Source organism: Pan troglodytes, chromosome 11 (assembly GCF_028858775.2).
Source record: "Pan troglodytes isolate AG18354 chromosome 11, NHGRI_mPanTro3-v2.0_pri, whole genome shotgun sequence".
NCBI classification, from domain to species: Eukaryota; Metazoa; Chordata; class Mammalia; order Primates; family Hominidae; genus Pan; species Pan troglodytes.
The window spans coordinates 24,857,772-24,884,965 of NC_072409.2; the positions used below are offsets into that span (position 1 = coordinate 24,857,772).

The 27,194-nt window shown below is 52.7% G+C and overlaps 1 protein-coding gene across 24 annotated transcripts in view; it reads right to left on the reverse strand.

Annotated features, from left to right (window-relative positions):
* RGS3 (regulator of G protein signaling 3) overlaps positions 1-27,194 on the reverse strand; it is a 135,258-nt gene that overhangs the window by 8,442 nt on the left and 99,622 nt on the right. For 16 of the 24 annotated variants that reach the window (XM_063787573.1, XM_009457121.5, XM_063787576.1 and 13 more), the window contains one exon: positions 4,830-5,807. In XM_063787573.1, coding sequence (XP_063643643.1) covers positions 4,830-5,807 — 978 coding nt within the window. Of the gene's footprint in view, positions 1-4,829; positions 5,808-7,014; positions 7,269-8,251; positions 8,323-23,501; positions 24,372-27,194 lie in introns of those variants that run through there. The other 8 variants (XM_063787582.1, XM_063787583.1, XM_063787584.1 and 5 more) reach the window with 8 other exon arrangements.

A 27,194-nucleotide genomic window follows, 5' to 3' on the forward strand; every position in this document is an offset into this window, starting at 1 on the left:
GCCAGAGTGGCTCCCCAGACTCTTCCCTCCCCTCCCACAGCTGCATCAATGCCTGCCCAGGGCCTAGCCTGCAAAGGCCCTCCAAAGGGATTCTCCTTTCCATCTTCTCCCCACTGTCTCACTATGTGACCTTGTCCAGCTGAAAAGCAGACGGAGGTGAGTCCAGGACCATACAGCCCTTCCTTCACTCCAGGCAGAATCCCTGGGCCCTGCCCAGCCTCATCCAGCCACCTCCAGGGACTAGGAGCTCACCACCTCTTGGAACAATAATTATAATTCTTACTGTAATTATAACTGTAATTATAGTAATGATTAAGAGTGTAGATTTTTAATTGCCTGGATTTGAAGCTTAGCTCAATCATTTATTAGCTCATTGACCTTAGCTCAGTTACATCCCTCTCTGTGCCTCAGTTTCCTTATTTGTAAAATGCGGGTAATAACCGGACTTCCCTCAAAGGGCTGTGGTGAGGATTACGTAAGTTAACACGGGGACGTGCTCAGCACAGCGCCCAACACACAGCAGTGAGCAAGTACTCTCAGCTAGCATGGGTTTTGCCATTATTTATTGAGCGTTCACTACATGTCAGGTGCTGGGCCAAAGTGTTTTAACATACTTTATCTCATTTAATCTTGGCAACGATTCTAAGAGCTAGTTACTGATATTTCCCCTCAGTGTGCAGCTGAGGAAACAGATGCCCAGGGCAGTTGGATAACTGGCCTGGGCTCTCTGAACTAACAAGTAGCAGAGAACTGTGGTCTGGGTCCAGAGCCCACTAGTGACTGAGTGCTCGTCTGTGAGCAGGGCTCAGCTGGTTTCCCTATTGGTCCTGGTCGGACTTCTGGGGCTCCCTGGCCATCCATGGCTGCCCTCTCTGATCCAGCCCAGCCTGGCAGGCCCCATGGAACCACGTGGAAACAGTGGATTTAAACTCTATACTTACTTGTTTACACATCCGAAATAATTCTTTAGGCTTTTTAAAAATAGGAGGCTTGAAGGTATTATCGTCTTGGAGCTGGAAGGCATTTTTGGGGTCCTCTCGTCTGATCTCTGACCTACGTGGGAGCTTAGTGAAACAGGGCTGGCACCCTCTGTGGACCACCTCTGCCCAGGCCAGTCCCCTGCAGGGGAGGAAGGAAGCAGGGCCAGGGAAGGGCTGCAGCCTGTGGTCTCCTCACTGTCAAAGAATAGCCCATGACCCTCTGTGCTGAGCCAGATAGGCTGGACTAGAATTCAATGGCAGCATCCTGGACCCAAACACAATTATTCTCCGGGGCTTCCTTGACTCCCCAGGAAGAAGGCCTGTGATCTGCTCTGCAGGGCCTCCAGGGAGCAGCCAGGAAGGCAGGGGTCTGGCAGCAGGGGGCACCATGAGACCACTCAACTCAGCACAGGGCGCCACACCCAGGGGATGGCCAGCTGGAGAACCATGGCGGGGAGTGGGGGCAGGGGGCTCTCCCTCTCTGGACTCAGTTAGCCCATCTGTGAGATCACCATGGTTGAGCAGACTATCTCTGAGGTCTGCCTGTTCTGACATTCCTACTCACAGTAGAAATTGCTCAGCACATAAGAGGGCAGGATAACAGGGGTGTGGACCGGAGACAACGTCGAGACTGAATGTCACCCTGTGGCAGGCAGCATGTACTCTGGGCAGCCTCAGCTTATCCGCACAGCAGCACAAATGACCAGCCCAAGCTTTCTATGTACTGCGCCCTGGAACCCTTGAGACAACTCCCGGGGGACTCCGTGTTCCATTAATAAGAGAAAACCGAAGCTCAGAGAAAGAAGCAACTTGGCCAAGGTCTCAGAGCCAGGGAGGAGGAGGCAGAGCTGAGACTTGAACCTGGGTCTGTCTGACTCCACAGCCTGAACACTTCACCCCTCCCCTCTTCACCTCTTGCCTGGCATTGCCTAGGAATAGTGGCCCATCAGCATCAGGGGACCCTCCCAGAAGAGCCAGGCCAAAGCCAGGAAGATAGAAGTCATGGGGGAACCTGCCGCTGTCCCTCTGCCAGTCCCCAACCCCCGGCCCCTCATCAGCATGAGGTCTCAGAGTCTAGGGCAGAGCCACAGAGGACTGACTAGACAATGGTGAGGCCTTGTCCAGTGCCATCATCACTTGCTGCTGTGTGGCTGGGGACAAAATATCTCTCACTAGCCTCAGCCTCCCACTGTAAGACAAGTGCCTGTCCACTTTGCAGCAGTGTCAGGAAGGTGAGAAATGGGGTCTGGTAGTACTTTGAATGGCGGCACAGCCAGTACTACCCTGGTTACTGCTCTTCTCCCCCTCCCCCTCCACATAACATGATTACCATTTATGCAGCACCCACCAGGTGCTGAGCGCCAGGTACTGCCCTAAATGTTTTACCTGTGTTAAGCTATTTAATTTTCCCAGCAACCCTAGGAAGGAGGCATTATTACCATACCCATTTCACCAAGGAGGAAACTGTGGCTCACAGAGGGGCAGGGACTTGCCCAAGACCCAGTACCAGTAAGAGATGGAGCTAGACCACGGTGTTTGTCCCATCCGGGGCTTCATCTCCTCTTGACAAGTTTCCTACTGAAGCTACTGGTGGAAGAGGGCAGGATGTGAATGGCAAAGGGCTCAGGAACTGGTGTGTGGAAGCCACATGGAAGGGTGGCCACCACCAGGCTGGGGGCAGCCTCTGATGTCTCTGCCAGCTCAGCCACTCAAACCCAAGAAAGGAAGTGACCAGCTAAAAGTTGGTGGGACAAGGGAGGGTGCCAGTGGGAACCTTGGGCACCCAAAGGAGGAAGCTGAGACAAGAGAGAGCTGGTCCAGGCCTGCTAGACTCCCAGGCAGGAGTATGTGTCCCAAAATAGGAGCTGAGGTCAACTGAGCTGGGGAATTAGATAAATGCATACACATGAATGTGTGTGAATTTATCTGTATATAAATAGTTTTATTGGAGCAAGTGTGGTGAGGGGAATAGAACTGGGAAGGGTGTAGTGGGGGAATTAGGATTGGGAAGCCCAAGGCAGGTGGGCCTCAACCGCCCTCCAAAGAGGAGTGGCCAGGCCTGATCTGAATGAGCCTGAGGCCTTGCCTTGGAAGGACAGCGTTCCGGACTCTCTCCTGTAGAAACCATCAAGAAATGGCCTAAGATGGTGATATTCAAACTTTGGCAAGATCATGATCCCTCGGGGCATGTTTAAAATATAGGGTCTGGGCACCACCCCTAGAGATTCTGATTCCAGAGTTCTGGGTATGGGGACTAGGAATCACATATTAATTACCTCCCCTTGGTGATTCCGGAGCACACCACAGTGTGAGAACCACACACGCTTACAGATGAGGAAACGGAGATTTAGTTCCAAGGCCAAAGTTCAAGACCCTTTTCTGGAGGGCCCCAGCCTGCCCTGTCAGAATGACTAGCTTTCAGCAGAAGGCATCTCCCCAGAAGGCAAGTCTGCCTTCTTGCTAGTGGCTAAGAAGCTAAGCAGGCTTCTGAGGACATGTCCCAACTTGGTGAGGAAGTATGCTGGAATCCATTAATGATGTCTGCCATGGGTTGGAGGGAGGAATAGCAGCACCTGTGCCAGGCATCTGCCCTTTAGGAATGCTCTGCTCTAGCCAAAGAATGCTTGCCTCTACCTCTCTGTTTATTCTAATCCTGTTCATCCTTCAAGGCCAAGCTGAGAGGTATCTTCCTCCAGAAGCTTTCCCTGATGGCTTTAGGCCCTGGGGTCTGTCCTCCTGAAGTTCTAGATCTCTGAGTCAGTTGTGCTCCATGGGCACTGAGCACCCCTACTCACCTAGCCTCACACCAACACCTTGCACTGGCTGTTGCATTTCAAGAGAAGGAGTGGGGCCCAGCATTCCCTGAGGGCCGCCTCTCAAGCGGCTAGTGTTATCAGGCACCAGCCTCTTCCATTCATCCTCAACCATTCTGGGATGTGAGTGCTATTAACCCCTACTTTTCAGAGAAGAAAACTATGGCTCAGAGGAGTTGAGTGACTCAACCAAAGCCACATGGTAAGAAACAGAGCCCAGACCCAAACTAGCTGGTAGGCTTCAAGATCATGGCGCAATCTGTTCACTGTTAGGCCACTTTCAAGGCTCACACAGGTAACTTATTTCTCTCAGGTTGAGACCAGCCTCACACACTTCTGTGGCTCCTGCCATGTTGCAGAGCGCAGGGCCTGGTACACAGCAGGAAATCCATAAATACTTATTCATCTATATATAAATATTCACAAGAGGCAAACGGTGTGGTGGTTGGTTAAGAGCACTGGCCCTGGAACCAGATTCTAATTCTAGTTCAGACACTGATACACTGTGTAACCTGGAGCAAGTTAGATAACCTCTCTTTGCCTCGGTTTCCTCTGCTGTAAAATGGGCATAAAAATACTATCTACTTCAAAGGGCTGTTGTGAGAGTTAATGAGTTAATGTAAACTGCTTAGGATAATGTGGACACGGAATAAATGTGTGTTGTCATTGTGACTGGCTGATGGATTTCTAGTCTGGCTAGGCTGTAACTCTATTTCTCCAGCTACTATCTCAGATCTTTTAAATCCAAATACGCAATGGCGTGGGCTAAGCTACACCTGCTCTGCTTTCTGTGGGGACCAGTGGAGCTATAAGAACACAGCATCTGGAATCCTAAAGTCATGAGTTTAAGTCCATGCTCTGCCTTCTTGGTCCCATTGGGCCTCAGTTTTATCTTCTGTCCAACAGGTGGAAAGTTCGCTGGGAGGCTGCCAGGATAGTGGGGGTGGAACACGGTGACTTCTCATTCCCTGCAGCCCCTGGGCCAGCCCTCCCCACATTGCATGTATCCTTCTCCCTCCCCCTTTAGCTTTCTCACCTTCCTGTGTCCCGTGAAGAAGAGGGAAAGGTGGTGCATGGAGCCACCATTGCGGCCCAGCTCTTTCTTGAGGGTGCTGGGCGAAGGCATGCCCCAGGTGGAGGCGGCGCCCTCACCGTCTGAGCAGTGCAAGGTGGTGTCGGAGGCAAAGCAGGGCCCTCGGGGCTCCTGCAGCAGGCTGCCCTCGCTGTGCGTCCGGCGCCGCAGCGAGTTCTGCACACGCAGTGAGAGGCCACCCTCAGCCCCCTGGCCCGTCTCGATCATGCTGCTGCGCTTGGCCTCACTGCGCTCTCCGTAGTTGTCATCGCTGGTGTCCTCATCCTCGTCCTCCTCCCCTTCCTCCCCCTCCTCCACCTCCTCGGCCTCTTCTGCATCCTCCTCATCTCCCGAGCAGCCCTGCTCTGCCCCTGCCTTCTGGCTGTAGGTGCTATCCAGCCGGACCTCAGGGATCACGAAGGCTGGCCTGGGGGCCGCAGGTGGGTCCCCAGTAGCTGCTAGTAGGTCCCCGGAGCTCATGGTGTCCTCAGTAAGGGCCTTGGCTGGCAGGGAGACCTGGCTAGGAGGCAGATCTTGACGGGGTGGAAGGTCCCGGGTGGGGGATTCCTGGATGGCAGGGAGGTCTTTGGTGAGTAGAGGGTCCTGGTGAGGCAGGGGTTCTTGACCAGCAGGTAGGTCCTGGCAGGGTGAGAGGTCTTGGGCTGGAGGGGGTTCCTGGCATGGTGGCACATCCTTGCTGGGCGGAGCATCTGGGCCTGGAGGGGATCCTTCAGAGGTAGCTGAGTCTTTGCTGGACAGTGGTTCTTGGCTGGGAGCGGGTTCCTGCCCAGAAGGGGAGTCCTTGTTGGGTGGAAGGTCTTGTCCTGGAGGAAGCTCCTGGCCAGGAGAGGGCTCCTTGCTGGGTGGGGAATCCTCGGCACCAGGCCCCTTCCCTTCCTCCAAGGCCATCTCCCTCTTCTCATCTGCCTCCGTCTCAAACATCTGGGAAACAAAAAGAAAACAAGAACAGTTCAGAAGAGGAGGCTCCAAGATGCCAGACACCATGCATGAGCTGACATGAAATCAGGCAGTGGCCTGAACCCCGGGCCCCCAGTCTGAAAGCTGAGGTGCCAGATGGAACCCCCAAAGCCCCTTTGACTTAGCTGTGTAACAATTCTCACCCTGTCTTCTTGCTTGAACTTTCTGCTCCATCAAAAACACAGCTGGTCATTTATAGGAGAAGAGGGAGAGATAACCACTGTCTATCTAGCTCCTGCTTTGGCAGGTGCCAGGCCATCTTGACCCCACTCTCTTATGTGGCCTTCCCGACAACCCTATAAAAGAAGCATCACTGTCCCCATTTTACAGAAAAGGAAACAGGGTCAAAGTTGCCTCTGGGGATAAAGGAGAACCAGGCAGTCTCTGCTTATGGACCAGAACCAAGCCAGGGCAGTCACTGAACCCAGCCCAGGGTGTCTTCTACCTGAACTCAAGTTTAAAAAATCCTAATGAGTCATTCAAACAAGAATGTGCTCTGAACGCTTAAGTATCTTTTTGAAACTATTAAACTGGAATGAAACCGGAACTTTAAAATATTGTCCACACCTGGACTCACCAGATGTCGCAGACACACGGAACCTCCCTGAAGAATCACCCACCCAGGGATTTTTAAACTGCTTGGAGGAAGCTCAGGGATTCCTCAAAAAACACAGCATCTCCTGCCTCACACACAACCCTCGGGATCCTAGGGGGTTTTGCTGAGTTTCGACAGTAGATTTCATGTGCAAAGAGAAAAACATTTCTCTTAATGAAAGTCTGAATAGCAGCTATGTCACCAGAAGATTGGGGCCCCGAGAAAGTCAGGAGTGTCCATGGTGCCACAACCACACAGGGAGGCAGTTCTCAAGTCTGGGGTGGGCCCCTCCCAGTCAAGGACCAGGAATGCCAGAGCTGGAACTATTTATTTAGAGCCCAGGTTCTGTCTTCAAGAAGCCATAGCTGCTGAGAACTAATGAAAGGGAAAGACCTCACCCATACTCGGGAACTGAACAGATGCTTGGGAATGTGTGCACCTGCGGGCACACGTGCACACTGGCAGAAAACTTCAGGGGTAAGTACCCCCAGAACATGGGTTAAGAGCTCTCATTGTAGAAATCATTAATGTCCATTTGATGGATGAGAAAACTGAGCCCAAAGGCCAGTGACTTACCCACTATTGTACAGCTGCCCTGACACCCAAAAGCCATGCTCGAAGCTGAGAAGTCTTTGAAGCCCTGGGGAGTCCGTAATGGTGAAGCCCCACAGCTGGGAGTCAGTGTTCAGCCATGGCGTGGGGCAGCTGCAGGCTGCTGCACACACGTGTCAGGGGTCACGCTGGCATCTGGGAGCACAGATGTGAGCGGATGTGAAAGCTCGGCACGGGTAAGAGCCACAGCCTGGGAGTGTGAAAGTGAAAGTGGAGCCCTGCAGAGCAGAGAAGGTGGCTGGGCAAGGGAGGGGAGGCCTTGGAGGACTCTAGCGTGATCTGGCCAAGGTCGGGAAGGGCACGCCTTAGGCTATGGCTCACAGGCCAAAGACAGGTGCCTGCTGATGCTGTGGCCTTCTTGCCCTGGAAATCCTGCCTGCAGCTCAGAGGTGACTCCACACAAGGGCCCTCTCAGACCTCATAGCCTCAGACTCTGAAACAACAGCGATCCGAAATCCCCACTGCATAGACAGAAAGGCTGAGGCCCAGAGAGGAGCAAGGGGCAACCTAGAATCACACAGAGGTATCAGGTAGAGCCAGTCACCAACCTTTAGGCCTCAAGGTGTCCACGTATGAAATGGGATAACCAGCATGCCTGAGTAACAGATCAGGAGCGTATGCTGGAAAAGCTGGAAAGCTCGAAAGCTCCTACAGAACATGGTGGTGTTGGAGTCAGTGCTTTAAAAAGCATTGATCTAGAGGGAAATTCTGAAGTTAAGGACCTCAACCAGAGGCACGTGTTTCCCACATACCCCAAATTTTGCCAAACACCAGAGTCAGTGTTGGCAATTGTAATGTCAGGGCCTCCAGTCCAGAATTCTCATCTGGAAACTAAGGGCTGTGCTTCAGTCCTATCAGGCTGTTCCCAGATGGACAGAAAGACCCTCCATTGGGTAGACAGGAAGGCTGAGGGCCCAGTCTAGACAGTGACTTAGTGACTTGCCCAAAGCCACCCTGCACAAATCAGGGGCTAGGCTGGGGCCAGAGTCCAGGCCTTCTGGCCCTGTTCTTCTCAAGCCCACTTCTGATCTCTGTCCCCATGAACAAACCAGTCCCCAGCCCATCGCCCCACCCACCAGGGAACATTCTCCATCAGGAGAAACAAACTGCCCTGCAGCCAGCTCCCTGGGGCCCCTCAGTCCTATCACCCTACCACATGGCCAGACCTCCCCCTGACCCACCCCCTGGCCCAGCCACCTGCCTCTGATAGTCCTTGGGGAAAGACGGAAGGAAGCAGCAACCGGGTGCCCTCAGGGCCTGGCACGGAGTGGCACTGAGTGGGGAGCAGGCCGCATTTCCCCTTTCCTGGGTGGTGAGGGTGGGGCCCAGGCCTGTCCCAGTGGTGACTGTCAGTCGGAGCCCGCCCACCCCTTGGGGAAAGTGCAGCAACAAACCCAAAACCAGAAATGCAAGTCAGCCTGCCTCTGCCAACCCTGTTCTAAATCGAGGCCAAACCAAACAAAGCCAGGAGGGGAAGTGCCGCTCAGGCAGGGGTACTGCCCCCAGAGGGCACCTACCCAGAGAGATCAGCCGAGAAACTAACCAAGATGGAAGGGTTCTCAGAGGGCCCAGTGGTTATGTGCTCAGATACCCGAGCCAGGCTGATTTTGATCCCAATGGGGCCACTTTTTAGCTGTGCAACTCTGGCCAAGCCTCTCAACACCTCAGAGCCTCCGTTTCCTCATCTGGAATTGAGCCCAGTGATATCATACTGGACTCACAGGACTATTTGAGTCTCCTCACAGTGCCTGGCCCTGGAAAAGCTTTTGATACAATGGGAGCTATCAGTGGTCTTATTTTAGAGATAAGAAACCTGGGGTCCCAGAGGGTAAAGGAATTACCTAAGAATGAGAGGCTGATGCAGGATTAGAACTCATATCTCCTGCCCAGGGTCTCTCCCTGTTTCCTTGGAGCCTTACACACAAGTGTTTGGGGACCTCAGAGGGCTGTAGAAGGAGGAGGAACAGCCTGGAGTGCTGCCTGAGGCCCCGCACCTGGGTGCATCCCACATCAGCAGATGCTGGCGAACAGGGCCCAGAGCTCATGGTTCTTTCTGTGCTCCCAGGCAGGTCTGTATGAACAGGGACTGCGTGCAGGTTTGGTAAGGCCCCTGTTCTTGGGAGAGCTGGGGTGGGAAGTGGTTTGACGGGAGCTCCAGAGCAATTATAGGAAACCCGAGAAACCCAGGGGTGGGAGGGTGGCAAGTGTAGGAGAAAATTAGGGCAGGAGGGGAGGCAAAGATGAGGGGGAGGTTGCAGAACACATGGTGGGCATGGGATTTGCCCTGTGAGCAACGAAATGCCACAGGCAGAGCTGTGCTGTGTCAAAGCTGCTCTGGGGAATGTGGGCAGGATGTGTGGATGGCAGGGAGGACTGGGGCACGCATACATTCATGCATTCTCCAAGCACTGAGGTAGGTACTAGGAGGACGGCAGGGAACAAGTCAGACACAATCTCTGCCCTCAGTTAAGCAGAAAAAACAGAGGTTAGACAACTAGTTTGAAGGAGCACGGGGACTGCTCTGATAGAGGAAGTACAGGCAGCTGGGGACCCAGTGAGACAGCTGTTGCAACAGCTGAAGTAACAAGAATCCAGCCAGGGCGCCCCAGGAAGACCAGCTTGCTCACCCAGGGCCTTGGGTCCAGAGTGCTGGAAGCCACTGCCCCGCCCTCCCAAGGTGGGGGTCTGTGTCTTTCCCATCCATCACTTCTTTGGCTTGGCTGGACCAGGTTAATTCTGCCCATGTCTCATCTGCTGTAAGCACACAGGAAATGAACCAGGCCCTCTAAATGGAGCCACTGTTTAGGACCTAATCAAATCCTCTCCCAAATCCAATCCAGAGCTCGGAATAGGCTAAGGAGGGATGGCAGCTATGACACCCAGAGTTCACACTCATACCAGCTTTGGCTCCTGGGCCCCAGATGCCCACCGGATGTTGGGTTGAGGGTAGTGGTGGGCTGCTGGAAGTGACTTGTCCAACATCACACAGCTACTCACTGAGCAGCCAGGTTTGCTGACCCAGGGACAACCTGCAGCTCTCACTCCGATGATTCATCACAGCCACCACGGATGCCGGGCTCTGCATCTGCCCTCGAAAACCACTTCCTGCACTGGGGGGTGTGAACTGGGGTTTGCCTCTGTCTCAGGGTGGCCCTTAACAGCCAGGATTTTACTGACAGAGCACTGGACATGCAGCCAGAAGACCTGGACTGGAATCTTCACTCCATCATTTGCTAGCTGTGTGATCCCAAGCTACCCCACTCCAAGCTTGGTTTTCTCTGCCATGAAAGGGGGTGAGGATGCCTGCTGCTTCCTATGCCAGAGACCTAAGGGGACCAAGTCTGAGAAAGGGCAGGAAGGTGCTCTGTGAACTGTAAAGTCCTTTGAGAAAGGGAGAGGCTGTTAGAATTCCTGCCCTGCCTTGGACCCCCAGGCTTTCAAGATGGGCTGTTCCTTCAAGCTTGGCATGCTCTGGCTCCCTAGCCTCAGGTCCCTGACTCAATGCTAGCTTCCAGGAACCTTGATGGCTCAGCTAACACTTAGCTCTCCTGGCTCAGCGTCAGCCCAGCTCCTCCAGGTCTGGCCTCTTGACCACCCAGAGGCTGGCACCCCCAGTGCTTCCTCCGCCACCAGCTCAGAGACCCTCCAGGCCATACTCCTCTCCCCTCTACCTCCACTGTCTCCAACACAGCAGGTTTGGCAAAATTCAGGAGGATGGAGACGGTACTTACATTAGGGGGAGCTCCAGATACTAACTTCACACTTACTTGCTGGGTGACCTTTGGCTTAACCTTTCTGTGCCTCAGTTTCCTTAGCCATAACATAGGATTTCTAGAACCTCCTCACAATGTTGTTAGAGGAATAAATGAGCTAATGAGTATCCAGAGCTCAGCACCATGTGGGCACACATGAGCACTCAATAAACGATAGCCATGGTCACTCCAGCACAGCGTGGCCTTAACATCTCCCTCCCTGAATTTCACCCCTTCTCCACCCTCTCATGGGCCTGTCTGCCTGTCCATCAGGACCTGCTGCAGGGCCCCTCTCATCACAGTCCTGTCCACTCCCTTGGGAACCCATCCACTCCCCGGGCCACAATCGCTATCTGCACCATCTGGCCACTGATGACTCGCAGTCCACTCTGCCAGCCCCGACCCCTTTCCTGAGTTGAGATGCCACAGGCAAGTATTCACCAAATCCTCATGGAATAGTTCTGCATCCAGACACTGTTCTAGGCTCTGTGCATAAAGGAAAGAATAAGAAAGACATGATCCTTGTCCTTGTGGAGCCTACAAACTAGAGAGGAAGGAGGGATATTGCCCAAGTCATCACTGCCATAAACACAGGATAAACAGAAACCAAGATCTGCAGTGTGAAGGAAAACCCTCGGGTGCTGTGAGAGAGTCCAGGGGAGTGTTGGGAAGGCCGCCCTGTGGAATGGCTGGAGACCGAAATCTGCTCAAGGGGCAGGGCGGGGCTCACTAGGGGAGGAAGCAGCATAGGCCAAAGCCCCGGGCCAGGAAGAGCCTTAGCATGCTGCTGACACAGAGGACAGCTGTGTGGCTGCAGCCCAGGGACATGGATGGAGACCTCCTTCTGCATATCCCATCAGTACCCCCAACTCTACAAGCCCTACACTGAATGTGTGATCTCCCCGCAAGTCCATCATTCCTCCTCTCATGGTCCCTGTATCAGTGAAGCCACCACCAGTTGCCCAAACCAGGGAATTGGCCATCATTTTCTCCTCCTTTTCCTTTGTGACCACCCCCATGGTCAGTCCTCAGATCCTGATCATCACTTATACAACTTCAAGGATCTTTTTACTAGGGAGGTTGGCAATAAGTAGGACAAAGTATATTGGAACTCTCTGTACTTTGCGCTAATTTCTAAAGCTACTCTAAAAAATAAAAGTTGAGGCCAGGCACAGTGGCTCAAGCCTGTAATCCCAGCACTTTGGGAGGTCAAGGCGGGTGGATCACCTGAGGTCAGGAGTTCGAGACCAGCCTGGCAAATATGGTAAAACCCCGTCTCTACTAAAAATACGAGAATTAGCCAGGCAACATGGCGTGCACCTGTAATCCCAGCTACTTGGGAGTCTGAGGCAGGAGAATTGCTTGAATCCAGGAAGCGGAGGTTGCAGTGAGCCGAGATTGCACCACTGCACTCCAGCCTGGGCAATAGAGTGAGACTCTGTCTCAAAAGTAAAAAATTAAAAAATTAAAAAGTTGATTAATCTTTTTTAAAAAGAATGTTTCTACTCTCTCCATGTCCACTGCTGCCACTTCCCTCTAGACCACCGTCATCCCCCACCAGGATGATGTGGGGCTCACAGTGGCGGTGCAGACCCCACTGGCCATTCTCTGTGCTATGTCAGGGGAGCTGCCTCCATGCAAACCTCAACTTGTCACTCCTCTGCTTAAAACGTTGCTGTGGCTGGCTCCCCAATACCTCTCAGATAAAGTCCAAATTCTGTAGCCCTGGAAGACCCTGGGCTCTGTCTCCCTCTAGCCTCACGTCTGACCACTCCCCACCTGAAGTGTTTGAATGAATAAATGAATGAAAGAACAATCGCTGGGCGCAGTGGCTCACGCCTGTAATCCCAGCACTTTGGGAGGCCAAGAAGGGCAGATCACAAGGTCAGGAGATCGAGACCATACTGGCCAACATGGTGAAACCCCGTCTCTACTAAAAATACAAAAATTAGCTGGACGTGGTGGTGGGCGCCTGTAATCCTAGCTACTCGGGAGGCTGAGGCAGGAGAATGGCTTGAACCCCAGAGGCGGAGGTTGCAGTGAGCCAAGATCACGTCACTGCACTCCAGCCTGGTGACAGAGCAAGACTCTGTCTCAAAAAAAAAAAAAAGAAAGAAAGAACAATCCAGTGAACTTCACAGGACCATCTAGACTCTTAGCCTCAAAGTGCAGCCCAAGAGCCAGCAGCAGCATCACCCAGGAGCTTATATAAAATACACACTCATTCTTTTGTTTTTGTTTTTGTTTTTTTTGAGATGGAGTCTCGCTCTGTCGCCCAGGCTGGAGTGCAGTGGCATGATCTCAGCTCATTGCAAGCTCCGCCTCCCGGGTTCACGCCATTCTCCTGCCTCAGCCACCCAAGTAGCTGGGACTACAGGCACCTGCCACCACGCCCGGCTAATTTTTTGTATTTTTAGTAGAGACGGGGTTTCACCGTGTTAGCCAGGATGGTCTCGATCTCCTGACCTCATAAAATACACATTCGTAAACCTCAATTCACACCCACTGGATCGGAACCTGCATTTTAATAGGATCCCAGGAGATTCATTTGCACATTAAAGTTTGAAAAACACCGACCTAGACTATTGGTTCTTAACGGAGAAGTACACTTTAGAATCACCTGAGGAGTATCTTAAAAATGCCTGTCTGGACCCAATCTAAGACCTACTGCATCACAGTCCCTAGGAGTAAGGCCCAGGCCTTTTTACTTCTTTCTGACTGACGAGACAATTCTGGAGAGTGGCGTCAGGTAACAGGCAAGGTGACTGTCTGTTACGTGAGGCCCAGAGAAGGGAAGTGATAAGGCCAAGGTCATACAACAGAATCAGCACTAAAATCCAGCCCAGAACCTCGCCCAGGACCAGTTCCAACACATAGAACCCTCTCTATAGTGGGGAGCCTGTGCAGAAGAGGCATGACCTTGGAGCAGGACGGGGGAGCTGGCAAGTTCCCTGGAGGCAGCTACCCATTCATGTTCCCTAAACAGAGGCCCAACTGCAGGAGGAGAGAGGGGCAAAGGAAGAATTCGACCACAGACTTAAGCTCCTCTGTCAGAGGCTCAGGAGGGCGGCACACCACAGCAGGGAGTGCACCCACTCTACAGAAAGCAATACTGAGGCACAGAAGCTTAGCTCACCCCCGCGCAGGGACTCTCAGGACAAAGCCAACACTCACAGAAAGGGAATCCCTGAGGAAAGAGGAGACACGAGGGCCCCCTCAGAAAACCTTCCTACTCTTGGCTATCACCTGACCAAGCCAGAAGGACATGCCACTTGCAGCCTGCTGGAGACCCACCACCGCCTGCCTGGATGCCCAGCTTCTCCCAGGGTGGGGAGGCCGCTCCCAGGGTCTGGGTTTCAGCACGGTGCTGCCCTGTCACCCCCTCACCAGGTCCCTTCTCCTCTCGCCTCCATTTCTGACACCACTGCTTCAACATGGGTGGACTCATAGTCTCTGTCCCCACCCACCACCCCAAACACCCCTTCTACTCCTCCAGCTCTCTTCTCTGAAAAGCAGAGAGTTGAGAGTTGAGAGCAGGGGGGTTCCTAGCTTCTTCCTGAGCTAGTGGTGACTGATGCCTTGTGAGAAGGGGAACTCCAGGCCCCCTGGGGCTCTGCTGAGGAACCAGTCTGCCTGTGGGATCCATCCTCACTCCCCTTCCCACCTGGCACCCTGCTTTTCTGCCTGCTCCGTGTGTGTGTACTGGGACCTCTCATTTCCCTAAGCTCTCTATCCCTCAAGTCTACTTCCTGCCCATCCCTGTGAGCACTGGTTCAATCTGCCTCGGATGCCCTGGCTAGAAGGCTCTCTGCTCCCCTGCCAAGACCCAGCCTGCCCTGCTGTCATGGCCCCGGGCAGGTCCTGTTTGGCTCATCAGGATCATGTCTGGCTTATTCACACCATTTCCCCCAAGACTTAACTCAGCAAATACCTACAGAGCTGCAGCCATGTGCCAGGGCCTGTGTTGGCTATTGCTGCCAAACAGCAACAAGCCATGTTCTCTGCCTTGGAGATGCCAGGTCCATCTCTCACCCACCTGCTACCATGCTAGGAGGCTGTGGAAGTAGAGGCAGCAGGGACAACTAGGATGGCTCTGGGAGGAGGTAATAGGGGGGAAAAGACGGGACAGGATATTCCAGGCTGAGCCAGAGCCAGCAGGGAACATTCAAGGAAGTGGAGGTGGTTGGATGGGGCAGGAGCATGGATATTTTAAGGAATTCCAACGTTACCCTGAAAGCAATGTTTACTTAGCGCTGCAGAGGTAAGGAAGGTGAAGCTAGAGGTGTTCAAAACAGATAATGATGACAAAGATAGGGGAGAGAGAGAGATCATTAACTGAGCATCTACTGCACGCCACACACTGTGACAGTTGTTTTATACTTTAGGCTCTACTTCCAACAATCCTATGAGATCAGTATCATTTTTAATAAGAAAACTAGGAGTTAGAGACATTAAGTAACTTACACAAGATCAAAAAGCAAGTCAGTGGAAGAGTCAGAATTGAAACCATGGTCTGCCTGACTCCAAAGCCCTGCTCTTTCTACTCCTCTGTGATCTCCTTTCCTGCCGTCTTCACTTCCTCCTTCCCTTCCTTCAAAGGATGCTTCCTGAGGACAAACCTGGGCCTGGCTCTGTGCTACGCAGTGGAGAGCAATACCAGACGCAGGGGCCCCGCTCGGACTCCACATGGTTGGAGATTGAGGGGCAGGAGACTGACACCTGGTGTTGGGAGGGGCAGTGCAGAATTCTGTACACCCAGTGACCCTCCCAAATCCTCTCCCTCCCAGGGTCCCCTTCCAGGTGGGGAGAGCTAGAAGCGTGTGGCTTCTCTGTGATGTTTTCTGCTAGGTTAATCAAAGAAGCTCTGCCATGCCAGGATGACCTCAGGGAAGGACACAAATAGCACTGCAGTCATGAGGTCAGCCTTTGGAAGCAGGAGGGCCTGGGGGTGAATCCCAATTCCTATCCATGTGCCGCCTCCCTCACAGCCAGTGTGCCGCTTCCTCATGGCTGCTATGGGGCATATGGAGGCAGTGCCTGGCACACAGTAGCCCATGGTGGTGCCCCTCTGCTCCTTGCCTTCCTCTCCACAGCTTGACTCTCTCATGAGTGGGCACCAGGGACCAACCCAAAAACTAAGGTTTTACTCCAAGCAACAGCTCTGAGAATAGGGAGGACTGAAAGCCAGAGGTGGAAGGAGGGAAGCCTATTGCTGATGAACAACTGGGGCTTGGAGATAGGCAAATCAAGCCTCAAACCCTGGCTCTGCCACCTCCTACGTCAAGGTACCTGCACAGGCTGCTTAACCTATTCAGGCTCGATTTCCTCATCTGTAAAATGGCAATGTGAATACTGAGTACCCACATCACAGCTCTGTGGGGAGGGCTTAGCATAGGGCCTGGCACCTAGTAAGTGCTCAATAAGCATCTGCAATTTCTGTAATCATAATTGTTACTCTCATGACGATCATCGACATCATCAGCTCCCTCTCCTGCATCCAATTCCGGGACAGGGCACTTGACATATTCTGACCCTTACAGCAGCCTAGGACAGGAGTCCTATTAGTTGCAGGTTTCAGGGGAGGAAACTTGGAAGCTGAGAAGGCAGATGAGTCTGTGCTCAGCCTGCCCCTAGGCTGGGTCAGTCTGGCTCACTGCATGGCCTGGGCCAAATCACTCCCCTCACTGGGTCTTGCTCTTCCCAGCATGTCTGTCCAGTTCTGAATCTCAGCTAGCCTAGAAAGATCAGAGTTCAGGGCCCAAGGCATAGCCAGGTCTCCTTGTGGGGGCATCAAGGGCAGGAGGAACAGAAAGGTCCCCCTTTCCAGATACACACCCTTGCCTTATCTGTCTGCCCCAGTCTGCCCCACTGCCCTCCTCCTTCAGGGCCTGCAGCGCTGGGGGCACTGGGTGGTGGTGGGGTGCCCATCCAGTAAAAAAAAAGAGGCTTTTTCACTCGAGGACACTGGAGTGGACATGTGGACATGAGACTAAGCCACAACCCTGTAGCCGAAGGTCACCCTCCCAAGCCTCAGGCACACTCAGCCTCACCGCTGCCTCCTGAGGCAGGCACACCCTATCTCTGCTTGGGGGTGATGTCAGGGCTAGGTTTGGCTGAATTTACAGTCTTCTCCAAACCCACCCTCCTGCCTCCCTCGTCATGAGACTTTCTCTTATCTCCCTTGGCCCTGCACCAACTTGCCTATATTGGTCTCCTGCTCAAAATGCCTTCATCCCTCTAGGATAAAGTCCCATCCTCTAACCCTGTGTGTTCTGCCCCCGCCAACCTCTCCACCACACCGTTTCTCCTCTTTTCCCTCCAGCCAGTCTGCTACACTCTACCCTCAGGCCCCTCTAAACCTATGCTCACACTGTACGTCCTGCCTAGAGCACCTTCCCCTCCCCTGTCCACCTGCTGAAGCTCTACTCATTCTTCAAAATTCAAGCGACCCACCCACGTATTGCCCCTCAATTTCTGACAAAGGTGACATTGCCCTATAGTGAGACAGGATGGATTTTGAATACATTGAATATTTATCCAGAGAAAATGAGTCTTGACCTCTACTTCATACATGGATAAAAATCTATTTCAAGTGGATTTTAGATCTAAATATGAAACATAAAACATCTAAAAGAATACATAAAAGTATATGTCCATAACCTTGTAATAAGCAGAGAAACAGGACTCAACAAACACTCTCCATAAAAGAAAAAAGATTAACAAATTGGACTGCATTAAAATTAAGAACTTGTGCTCTTCAAATATACCCTTAAGAGAGTGAAAAGGCAAATCCCAGAGTGGGAAGAGATATTTGGAATGTGCATATCCAACAATAAACACATATCTACAATATCGTTTAAGCTCCTACAAGTTAATCAGAAAAAAAAATCCAATAGGAAAATGGGGGAAAGACTTGAACAGGCACTTTTCAAAAGAGGTCATCCAAATGGCTAATCAACACATGAAAAAGGGACTCAACCTCATCAGACATCAAGGAAATTCAAATTAAAGCCACAATTAGATATCACAATATCTAACACCAATAATGTTGGTACAGACATGGAATAATAGGCTCTTTCATGTACAGCTTAAAGGGAGTATATTCCTGTCACACTTTGGAAAATAATATCATGGTATTTACTAAAGCTAACTCTCTACAACTCTATGACTCAGCAATTGCAAAACTTAGGTATTCACCTAACAGAAGCAAACATAGTACATCAAAAGATAAGTACAAGAATATTCATAGCAGCACCATTCATTATAGCCTCAAACTGTAAACAACACAAATGTTCATCAGCAGTAGATTAGATAAACTGTGGCGGTATATTCATACAAGGAAATACCACAGAGCAACAAGAATAAACAAAATAAAGCTTGATACAATATTATTGATGAATCTTGCCATCAAAATGCTGATCGAAAGAAGTCAGCATGAAATAATATGTACCCAATGATTCCATTTACACAAAACTCAAGGATAGGTTACGCTCATCGATGAGAGAAGTCAGGACAAGGGCCGGGTGCAGTGACTCATGCCTGTAATCCCAGCACTTTGGGAGGCTGAGGAGGGCGGATCACCTGAGGTCAGGAGTTCGAGACCAGCCAGGCCAACATAGTGAAACCCCGTCTCTACTAAAAATACAAAAATTAGCCGGGCATGGTGGCACGCGCCAGTAATCCCAGCTACTCAGGAGGCTGAGGCAGGAGAATCACTTGAACCTGGGAGATGGAGGTTGCAGTGCACTGCACCCCAGCCTGGGCAACAGAGCGAGACTCTGCCTCAAAAAAAAAAAAAAAAGAAGTCAGGACGGGGTTACCTTTGAGGTCATAGTAACTAAAAGAGGGTTATTTGTGGGGATTCCTAGGGTACCAGAATGTTCTATTTCTTGACCTGGATGGGGGCTATGCTTTGTGGAAAATTCATTGGCTGTATTCTTATAATTTTTCTGGAAGTATGCTGCACTTCAATTTAAAAGGTTTATTTTAAAAACAAATAAAACCCCTCATCCCAGTGTCTCCTCTTCTGCTCCCTGGGCTGAGGCTCACTGCTTCTCGGTGAGCTCCTTGCTTTGTACACATCTCTGATTGCACATTCCAACTGTTTCCCTCCAGCAAAACGCTGCCGCGCTGCCTCCTGAATGCCTGCTCAGTGTCAGATCCACGCCAAGCACCTCACCTACATCGCTGCATTTAATAACAGCCACCTATGAGATGGGCGCTAGTGGCACTCCCACTGCTAGCAGGACACAGAATCCATTCACATGAAACATGTCTAAGTGCTTTACAGCTATTATCTCATTTAACTCGAGGAGGCTAGACCACTGCTTGAGGACATGAAGGCAGGAGAAGCTCCATTCTTGTCCAAGAGCACAAGACTGTAAGGTAGGAGAGATCTTTCCCTCAAGTCCAGAGCCCATATTCCTATACAACCTCCCTAGACAAGGAGGAGCATGTGGCTGGACACACAAAAGCAATTTCCATGGATAGGTGGGAATCACGTCTACACCTCTGAGGGGTGGATAGACTGGGATGGAGACCTGCTCTTCAATGGGCAAGCATCTGTACAATCACATGCAGCTTCACCTCTTGTAGGAAGCTTTGCTGAGGCTCCCAGGCTGAACTGAGTGCTTCCCTGGGGAGTCCCACAGCACCCCCCTCCCCACCCCATGCCTCTCCATTAAAGCTGTGTTGTTACTGTCCATTACCTGAGCATCCTGGCACTAGATTAAAGATTGGGCCTTTTAGATCTATGCCTCCAGTAATTTGTAAGTACATGGCACACAGTAGGTGCTTAACACACATGGAAGGAAGGAGGGAAGGAAGGAAGGAAGGAAGGAAGGAAGGAAGGAAGGAAGGAAGGAAAGAAAGACACGGAAGGGAGAGAGGCAGAGAGGACAGTACAGAGCTGCTGCTATTTGAATCAACTGGGAACTGCAGGAAGTGAGGTCTGAGAAGTGAAGATTTCATGGCCTGGCTGAACATTGCTTCCAACCCTTGACTTTAGGGGTGCCATAGCCATGCCACCTCCCATTCCACAGTCCTTCTCCTGGCTGCCTTCGGCCTGCTGTCAAGGTTCCTGCCAGCCATGTGGTCCCCAGAGGCACTGCCAAGACCTTTCTCTGCCTCTCTCCTTGTTCCCTTACCCTCTGCCACCCTTCCCTGAGTCCCTGAGCTCTGCTATTTGCCCAAAGCTAACCCCAGTAAGAGGTAACTGAGGACACCACAGAGAGCCCTGGCTATGTGGCGAAAAGCATGCCCAGTTCCAAATACACACCCCCCTTTCTAAGTTGGGAGCCGCTGACAGTTCTCCGGCAGCAGCCTGAGCCACGGTACCAGGTGCAAGCGGGCTGGCCCATGGAGGGCAGGGAGAGGGGAGAAGCCCTGGGCCATCTGGAGCATACCTGGCAGCTATCCACACATCTCGAGTGATGACTTAGGCCCACTGCCAGAAGGAAGAGGGTGTCCTGGGACCCTCTTCCCTCTCATCTGTGCCCGGAAGCTCTGATCTCCCAAGAGGCTTATGGCTCTAGCACACCTCCCAACATCCTGCCCCCATCCCCACTCCAATCCTGGAAGCCAGGGTAGAGCTGGTTGTGCAGAGGCAGGCAGCACTCCCTGGGGCTGAGCCTGGCTGGTCTGCTGTGAGTGGCTCCAGCTTCTCCAGGCTTAGGGGGCTGAGCCATAAGCAGCCTTGTTTATTCCTGGGAGGAATGATGGTTTTCCCTAAGCAATGACATCTTGGAAACCGCCTGGCTCCACAAACAACAACAAACCTCCCAGCTTCGGCTTGGGCTGCAGCTTGCATGAGAAGGCTCCTGCCCAGAGGCGCCTGGGGAACAGGCTGGGGGCTGCTTCTCTGCTGCACCAAGCCCTGGCCCTGACCATTGACTTTTGGAAGCCAGGAAGAGGAGACGGCCTGCAAAGAATCAGAGAACTGGATATTTGGAAGGCACCTGGCAATACTTGGTCCAGTCCCTAGTTGCTACAAAGGAGAAACTGAGGTGAGAAACAAGGCATATTTGCCTGAAATCATCAGTAAGAAGGGACGAGAAGGTGCCGCAGTCTCCAGCCCACCGACCAAGGGGGCTTTGTCTATTGCACATGCTGCTTTTCCCAGAGGATAGCAGGGCTCTAGTCAGTAAGCCCAAAGGTCCAAAAGGGACATGTCACTGGTGAGTCCAGAAAAAGACAGAGCCCCAAGATGAAACCTGGATACTCTGAGACATCCAGTTGGTGCAGTACAGAGAGGCCTGGGCAGGGGAACCTGAGTTCTTGGTCCCTGATTTCCTGCTGAGTCGCATATCACCTCAGGCAAGTGTCCTTCCTCTCCTGCCTCAGTTCTCTATCTAGCTATCTATAGGTTGGTGCAAAAGTAATTGCGGTTTTACATTACTCTTAATGGCAAAAACCGCAGTTGCTTTTACACCAACCTAATAGAAGGCAAAGAGACTGCCATCTCCAGGGCCTTAAGAGGCCAATGGGAAGCAGCTCTCAAGGCCCCCAGGGACCCAGCTGGGGATAGGCACTCTCTCTTCAGCTGTGCCTCTTCTGAGGGAGCCACACAGACCACTGGCTTGAGGATCAATAATCCCAGACCTACTCTGGTTGGCACCATCCCAAGAGGGTCCAGGGAGCTGAGCTCCAATCCCCTGTAGTCTGTGCAAAGGTCCTTCAGCATTGCATTTCAACCAGCCAGGGCTATCCCCTCCACCCTCCATGGCCCAGGCTATGCTGTGGATTCCACCTAGCCTAGCATGACCCCTGAGTGGATTCTCCCTATGGTATCCGCCAGGATGAAGCCAAAATTCTCCCCGCCTCACCTCCTATCAAACCCAGCCCCATCCCTTGGCCCTATGGATGCAACTTTGACATTCAGAGCCTAGGCCTCTCCTAAAGGGGCTCCCCGACAGGCCCTCTATGCCAGGCACAGAGCTAGGAAATGGGCGGACACAGCTGACTTGCACGTCACTGTTTGTCCTCAAAGAAAACCTGCCCTAGCCAGGACAATGCAACGCCCCTCTCCAACCATGCCCCAGGCCCCTGGCCAGGTCCTTGTGACTAAGGAATGAATAAGGCCCAGATTCTGCATACATAGGACACAAAGCAATATCCATGGGTGCCACCACCAATGGACAGACTCATTCTGGCTGGAGTATTTGCTCTAGTTGTGGAAGTTTGGATAAAATAAGACATGGAGGGGGAGGGGAGGGGAGGGGTTTCCAGGCAGCTGGAACAGCATGTGCAAAGGCAAGGAAGCCTGGAAGTGCAATGATTTCACTGATACCACATACTTATAATCAGAAGCCCCATCAACAATTTCTGGCTCAAAGCCCTGGAGACTTCTCACGAGGAGTGGTCACTTGCCTCAACTGCCTCATCCTCACAATCTGCCTGCTTCTCAGAAGCCAGTCTGGGCTTGCAATGAGCCCTGTTGTGGAACTCGGCTCCCTGAAGGGCCTGCCCTAGGCTAAGCCACACCACGTGCTAGGGCTGGGGAAGAGGGGAGGTGCCCCTTGGCTGGGCACAGAGGACTCAAGGGGCCTTGGTGGAAACTTTGACTATGCCTGCAGTGCCCTGGCTGGGATCCCGCAGGCACCAGCAGGGCAGCCTCTGCAGCTCCTTCCCTTGAGGAGATGTACCCACTCTAGCACTGGGAGAGGAAGCCAGATAGCCACCCAGCCAGAAGGCCTGAGGGCAGCAGGATGTGGAAAGTTTTCAAGCATCGCTGTGGGGCCTGGTGTACCAAGCTTCTCAGGTCAGGAGGGTCAGATTTGAAGCTGAATTATAATACTTAGTTCAGGTCAGGGAAATGGTTTCCCACATGTCCTGTTCTTGCTGTTCTAGGAGGCAGAAGTTCTCTATCCTGGTCCCTGCTCAGCCACAGACCTGCTGCTCAAACTTGGACAAGGCTCCTCCCCTTTCTGGGTCCAGATTTATCCTCCTGCCCTGAGTCCTAGGGTTCAAGGGTTCTTCCCGGACACCTGGGAACAGGAATAGAGATGTGGACCCTCCAGGCTGGGAAAAGAATTAGCCTCTGTCTGCTCACAGTGGCCAGCTCTGTGGTGTGAGCCTGTCTCTACCACCACCCCCTGCCTGATGGGTCTCAGCTGGAGCCAAGGGAGCAGGTGCAGGCCCTCTCCCATGGGGCTGGAGGTCAGAGGCAAAGCATCTTTGCTTGTGCTTCCAGTGGACGTTTCAGCAGACACCGTCTCAGGGACCAAAGGCAACCCGCTGAGACTAGTTCCAGAGACCACCTCTTCCCCTGCCAGTGAAACTAGACACGAGCTTCCATCCCTGTTGCCTGGTGTGCGGCCAGCACCCCTGATACAATAGCCAACCCTGCTGGCTGAGCGCTCCCCTCCCATGCAGTGTCCCGACTTTTTGGCCACCAAACATTTCTTGTTTCTCTGAGAAAGAAAAGCTGGCTGTCCAGCCTAGAAGTGGGGAGCAGCCAACAGAGGAAGCATCCCCCAAAACTTGCAGGGCTCCCAGCCCCTGAGACAGACAGATGGACAGACACACACACACACACACACACACACACACACACAGAGCTATCTCAGAACAGAGCACAAATGGTTTGGTTGCAACATGCCTATCAATGGCTGCCCTGGGGAAGAAACAATAGAAACAGGGGCACAGGGTGGCTTGGACGCCCGCCCACCACACACACAGTCCTGTCACCAAGGTACCTACCCAGCATACTCCAGCAGGGACCCAGGCGACTCCTGGCTGCCGCTCCTGCCAGCTCGCCCGCCCAGGTCTCCACCCGGCTCCTCCCGCAAGCGGGCGGCCGTGGCTGTGGCAGCTCCTGGCGGCCGTGTCAAGCGGCAGCTCCTGGCGGCCGTGTCAAGCGGCTGCCTTCCCCAGACAGAGCTCCTTTGTGTCAGCAGAGCTATTTATGGACTTACCCAAGTTCCCCAGGGTAGCGATACCTGCTAGGAAAAGCAGAACCAAATGACCAGGTTCCACCTCCCACATCTAGGTAGCGCTTTCAAAACCCTTGCATCACCCGTTCCTCCTCCTCTTCCTCCTCCTACTTGTCCTCCTCCTCTTCCTCCTCCTCCAGCGCCTTTCCCAAACACACACCCTGTCTAGCCGGCCACCGCCACTCTGGAGAGAGGCTGGATTTCTTTCTTCCATTAAACAGAAAACTCTGTGGTTTCTCAAAGCACTTTCATCCGAGATGGAGTCCGGGATGTCTCAAAGAAGAGGGTCCTGGGCCAGCCCGTCCTTCTGCCCACCCCGCGAGGGGCCCAGCTGGCTCCCAGGTTACATGCTCACACGCATAGGCTGTGGGTCCCCTGTGGCTCATCCCCAGGGCCCAAGCTGGCCCCAAAGTGCTGCTCCGGGGGAGAGGCGTCCATCCCTCACAACGGCACCCCCTGGCACTGGGATCCCTAGCAGGCTCCACCCCACACACATCCTGAGGGCTCCCAGGCTGGGGCAGCGCAAAGCCGCCTCCAGCCGGCCTGCTGGCAGCTGCTCCCTGCAAGACCAAGCCAATCACCGAGGCACCGAGGCTTCCCTGTCACACCCCCACCCCGACGCTGTTCCTGTCCCAGTGGGAGGCTGCAACTGAACCCAGGCTCCTGCAGCCAGCACACGCTGACTTCCAGAATGCGACTGCCCCCAGGGTGGGGGGTGGCAGCTTCAGTCCCTTCCCAGCACACAGCTGAATCTTTGAATGCTAAACTCTGCAGAATCCTATGTGGAAAGAGAACCTGGGGCTTCCTCCCCCGGAGACAGCCGGCTGGGAGGGCAGTTTGGACTGTAACATCCTGTTACAGTAATATTGGCTATAATGAGAGTTACAGCCCTGAATGACAGAGACATCCCCAAGGAGGAACTGCAGGGGCAGTGGAACAAGCCCTGGACTGGGAGGAGAGGGTCCCCAGCTCCAGTTCCAGCTCCAGCACTGGTTAATTGGGTGTCACTGAGCAAGTTCCTTCCCCTCTCTGAGCCTCGGTTTCTTCATCTGTAAAAGGAGGCTGCTAACCTTAACCTGCCCACCTGTGGGATGAATAGAGGATTCTCTGAGCTGGCTCTTGGCTACCCTTTCTTGAGCATGAACTCCGTGCCAGGCCCTGTTCCCAGAGCTCTGCCTGCATTAATTCACTGAATCCTCACCAGCAGCTTGTGAGGAGGGGAGGACTATGATTACCCCAGTTACAGATGAAGAGTCCAAAGTACAGAATGGCAAAGGAAGTTGCCCACAGTCACATAGCCAGTTGTCTGTATAGCCAGGACTGAAAACTAGTTGCTCCTACTCACCATGCCCGCTCTTAACCACCATACAGCCAGACAACTGCAAGATGCTGCTGTGCCAGCACAGAGCTGTTCTCTGGTGCTGCAGTTTGTCATGATGTTGACAAATGCACCCTGGGCTGTCCCTGAGGCCCAGGTTGGGAATGCCCAACTTGTGGCTGGCTCCCACCAGAGCAGCAGGCATCCTGGGATGATGGCACAGAAAAAATGGACAGAAGGAGCCTCTATTTTCCCGTGCCCACCCCACCCACCTTGGCCACCTAGGCTGAAGCACGGTGTCTCTGTCTCTTTCTCTCCCTATGGTAGAGACCCCCCAGGGTCTCGGGATGTTTCTGCCTGTATCCCTGCCCCTGTCTATCTCTGACTCTGTATTCCTGACTCTCTCACATACACAAGCATATACATGCACACTGCTACAAGAAAACATTCTTTATCAGGTCGACTCAGAATAGCCCTCCTCTGAGTTGGTCACTTACAAACTCCAACCAGTGTTTCATCTTGTCCCTGGGGGCAGAACCAAGGCAGTCCTTGCAGGGCCTAGGAACCTTCTAGACTGGAAGGCTGTCATCCTGCTGGCTCCTGAAAAGCAGGATTCACCCTTGGCCTGGGAAGCTAAGGAGGTGAGTCTCAAGAGATGGCCAATTCTGATGGAGCTAAACAATCACCAATGAGGCTGGCTGGTTTCCAGGATGGAATTTCTGGTGTGTGGGATAAGATTTCTTAGGGTGGGGAGCCTGAATATAGGATTCCTTCACGTCAGAGGTGCCCTCGAGCTTCAGCTGAGTTGTCACCTTCTTTCAATCAACAAACAGTTACAGAGCATAGACTCTGTGCCAGGCTCTGTGTTAGGCCCTGGGGATTGGTAGAGAACCAATAGGCAGGGCCCTGCATTCACAAAGCTGACAGTCCAGTGAGGGAGGCAGACATTAGCCATGGAGTGAGACTAATGACTCCAAAATTACACCCTATGCTGTGATGGGCAAAGCAGCTCTGCCAACCCAGTGCGCTGAGTCCAGAACGAGTCCAGAATACATTCATCAATGCTCTGGACCATAGCATGGTGAGGAAAGGGTAGAGCAGCTCAGTGCCCCAAGGCCCAGAGCCTGCCAGGCCAGGATAGGAGAGCATCCCATGGCTGGAGGAGCCCTGGGGCAGCCACTGCCCTCTGCCTCCCATAGCTCCAGACACAAATCAACAGGGCTGGGGGGCCTCCCAGTGTATAGCCTAGGGCAGGATAGGGGAGTCACTGGCAGCCAGGCTTTCTAAGCCAGCGGGCCCTTGGAGATCTTTCACTGTTGTTTCCCATTTACAGTCAGTGAAACTGAGGCCCAGAGAGGGAAAGCAACTTTCCCAAGGAAACACAGCAACTGAGTGGCAGGGCTGGGATTGCTAACTCCCAGTCCAGTGCTCCGTTCACCACATCCCAGTGCTTCTCAGAGGTACATAAATGATGGTGCTGTTCAGTACAGGAGAAACTGGGATCTAGAGAGTGGTAAGATCTAGGTGGCCCACAGGCCCAGGGGTCAGCACGCGGGTACTCAGGACCTGGGCCCCAATCACTGATCCACATATTTCATACATAACAAACACTTATCTGACACATGACAGCACTGCTCTAAGCACTTTCTGATTACTGATTGATGGATTGATTGATTGAATCCTCATAGCCCTATCAGATATGATTTCTTTTTTTTTTTTTTTTTTTTTTTTGAGACAGAGTCTTGCTCTGTCACGATCTTGGCTCACTGCAACCTCTGCCTCCTGGATTCAGGCAATTCTCATGCCACAGCCTCCCGAGTAGCTGGGACTACAGGCGCGCGCCACCACACCCAGCTGATTTTTTGCATTTTTAGTAGAGGTGGGGTTTCACCATGTTGGCCAGGCTGATCTTGAACTCCTGGCCTCAAGCAATCTGCCTGTCTCAGCCTCCCAAAGTGCTGGGATTACGGGCAAGAGCCACGTGCCCAGCCTCAGATATGATTTCTAATATCCCCATTTTATGGATGTGTAAGCAGAGGCATAGAGAGACTAAGGTCACACTCTAGTAAGTTCAGGGCTACAGATGAAGCCCACTTCACTTTCCACTGTGTCCTGCACCATGGCGCAGGGCAGCCCATGGAA